The sequence below is a fragment of the Anneissia japonica genome, unplaced genomic scaffold (assembly GCF_011630105.1).
Source record: "Anneissia japonica isolate Jap-2015-1 unplaced genomic scaffold, ASM1163010v1 scaffold2030_len652032_cov178, whole genome shotgun sequence".
Taxonomy (NCBI): domain Eukaryota; kingdom Metazoa; phylum Echinodermata; class Crinoidea; order Comatulida; family Comatulidae; genus Anneissia; species Anneissia japonica.
The window spans coordinates 635813-637637 of record NW_022705472.1 but is presented as its reverse complement, the minus strand read 5'-3'; the positions used below and the strand labels follow the sequence as shown (position 1 = coordinate 637637).

At 35.2% G+C, this 1825-nt stretch overlaps 1 protein-coding gene across 1 annotated transcript in view; it reads right to left on the bottom strand.

Moving 5' to 3' along the window:
• The window catches only part of LOC117105512 (hyalin-like), a gene marked incomplete at its 3' end in the record, with an annotated part of 20977 nt that overhangs the window by 15125 nt on the left and 4027 nt on the right, over positions 1–1825 (bottom strand). The window contains exon 3 of the mRNA XM_033246674.1: positions 969–1217. Coding sequence (XP_033102565.1) covers positions 969–1217 — 249 coding nt within the window. The remainder of the gene's footprint in view (positions 1–968; positions 1218–1825) is intronic.

Here is a 1825-nt window from a genome sequence, read left to right as displayed (position 1 = left end):
CTGACAGACAATCCATGAACGCCTACGGCATAATATGCTATGGTACATGAAGAAGAAAGTGGATAACCCATAGGATCCCACTTGGGTCCTCTATTGTTATTGTATATATTATTGGTTATTTAAAGCAATAATGCATGCTGATGTTACTACCATTACAAGCACACTTAAAGCATTTAATAACGATGATGTAAGCATCTAATATTTTTAAGGTACGCAATTTTATAATATTCTACTGCGGCGCTCTGGTCACATTTGAAGAGTGCCTAATAAGGCATTAAATTATTATTATCAACTAGTAGCTTCCTGACAAAATTATATCAATTTAAAACTTCATAAGGTGTGGAAATGGTTAAAATTAAATAAGCTTTCCCTTAATATAAATATATCAAAAAGTTCCAAATCAGGTATTTATTCTTTCTTCCAATTAGTATTGTTTTAACTTATTCATCACCATTTTGTCTCACATTAACATACATTATGTCATTTTATTATGGGATACCACACTACCAGGCTCTAAGTCACAGAAAAAGGCTGTTGAATTATTACAAGAGAGCCAACTACGCTCATTTCTTATATTATTTAGATATTTTGCTGCCTACATTTTGTATAAATGCTCTCTATGTAAATATTGTTGTTACATTTGCAATTGATTTAATAAAGATTAATTATAAGAGAATGATAAATCTCTATGTATCCGTTGTATTTAAATTCTTCTTTTACTTAACGCATGATGTAAGGGGGAAGGTCCAGGGGAAATTGTCCTAGGGAAGAAAGTCTGGGGGTCTTGGGGAAAAATACCGGGGGAAATTGTCCGGGACCAAATGTCTTAGGGGTGGGGGGCAACCAGCCTGCTTCCCAAATTCTGGCCCGACTGATGGACATGCCACTTGAGGCCAATGCTAGACCTCGTTTGGCAGATGGATTTCATACAGAGTAAGTCTATGTATCCATAAGGAAATATAACTAACCTGTAACTGTTACTGTAAACGTGCAACTACCAGTATTTCCTGAGGAATCAGTGGCTGTATACGTTATATTATTTGGTCCTATCACAAATTGAGCTGGAAATGATGTTGTAGTAAATGGAACAAGAGTTTCCCCTGAGTTGTCAGTTACTGTAACATCCGAAGCATTATATGTGACAGTAGCTGTCGACAATCCTCCGTCAGTTGATAAGCTGGTGTCAGGTGGACATGTCAATACAGGATTTTCGCTATCTGTAAAGTACATTAGATTTACATAATACATAATTGTTTGTTAAAAAGCCTACAAAGTATCACTTGTATAGTATTTTTCCTGAAGCATAATTTCATACATAATTTCCATACATTTACCTTTCTTAAGCTTTCGACATCATGACACCTCGGTTCTCTCAAATGTTATGATCTTAAAGGTACTGCTCTAGAATTTTGTAAGAACTATTTCAGTAATAGATATTAATAATTTTGTTGAAATTGTGAAATTCTAAAAAATGATATCTATTCTAAAGTGGATTACCCATAGGATCCCACTTGGGTCCTCTATTGTTATTGTATATATTACGGTATTGGTTATAGCAATAATGCATTTAAAGCATTAAATAACGATGATGTAAGCATCTAATATGCTCGGGGAGAACTGGCTCCCCCGTCGGGGAGAAAAAGCACAATTCGTCGGGGCGAAAACAAAATATATGTATTTTCTACATAATATTATTAGACTATAAAATCGATTATAAGGCTTTGAAACCACTAATTGTCAAAATTTTCGCCCCTAGGACCACTTTGGAAATCTTTTAATTGAAGCTTGACCACGCCCACTTTGCTTTCGTCGGGGAAACCCCTCG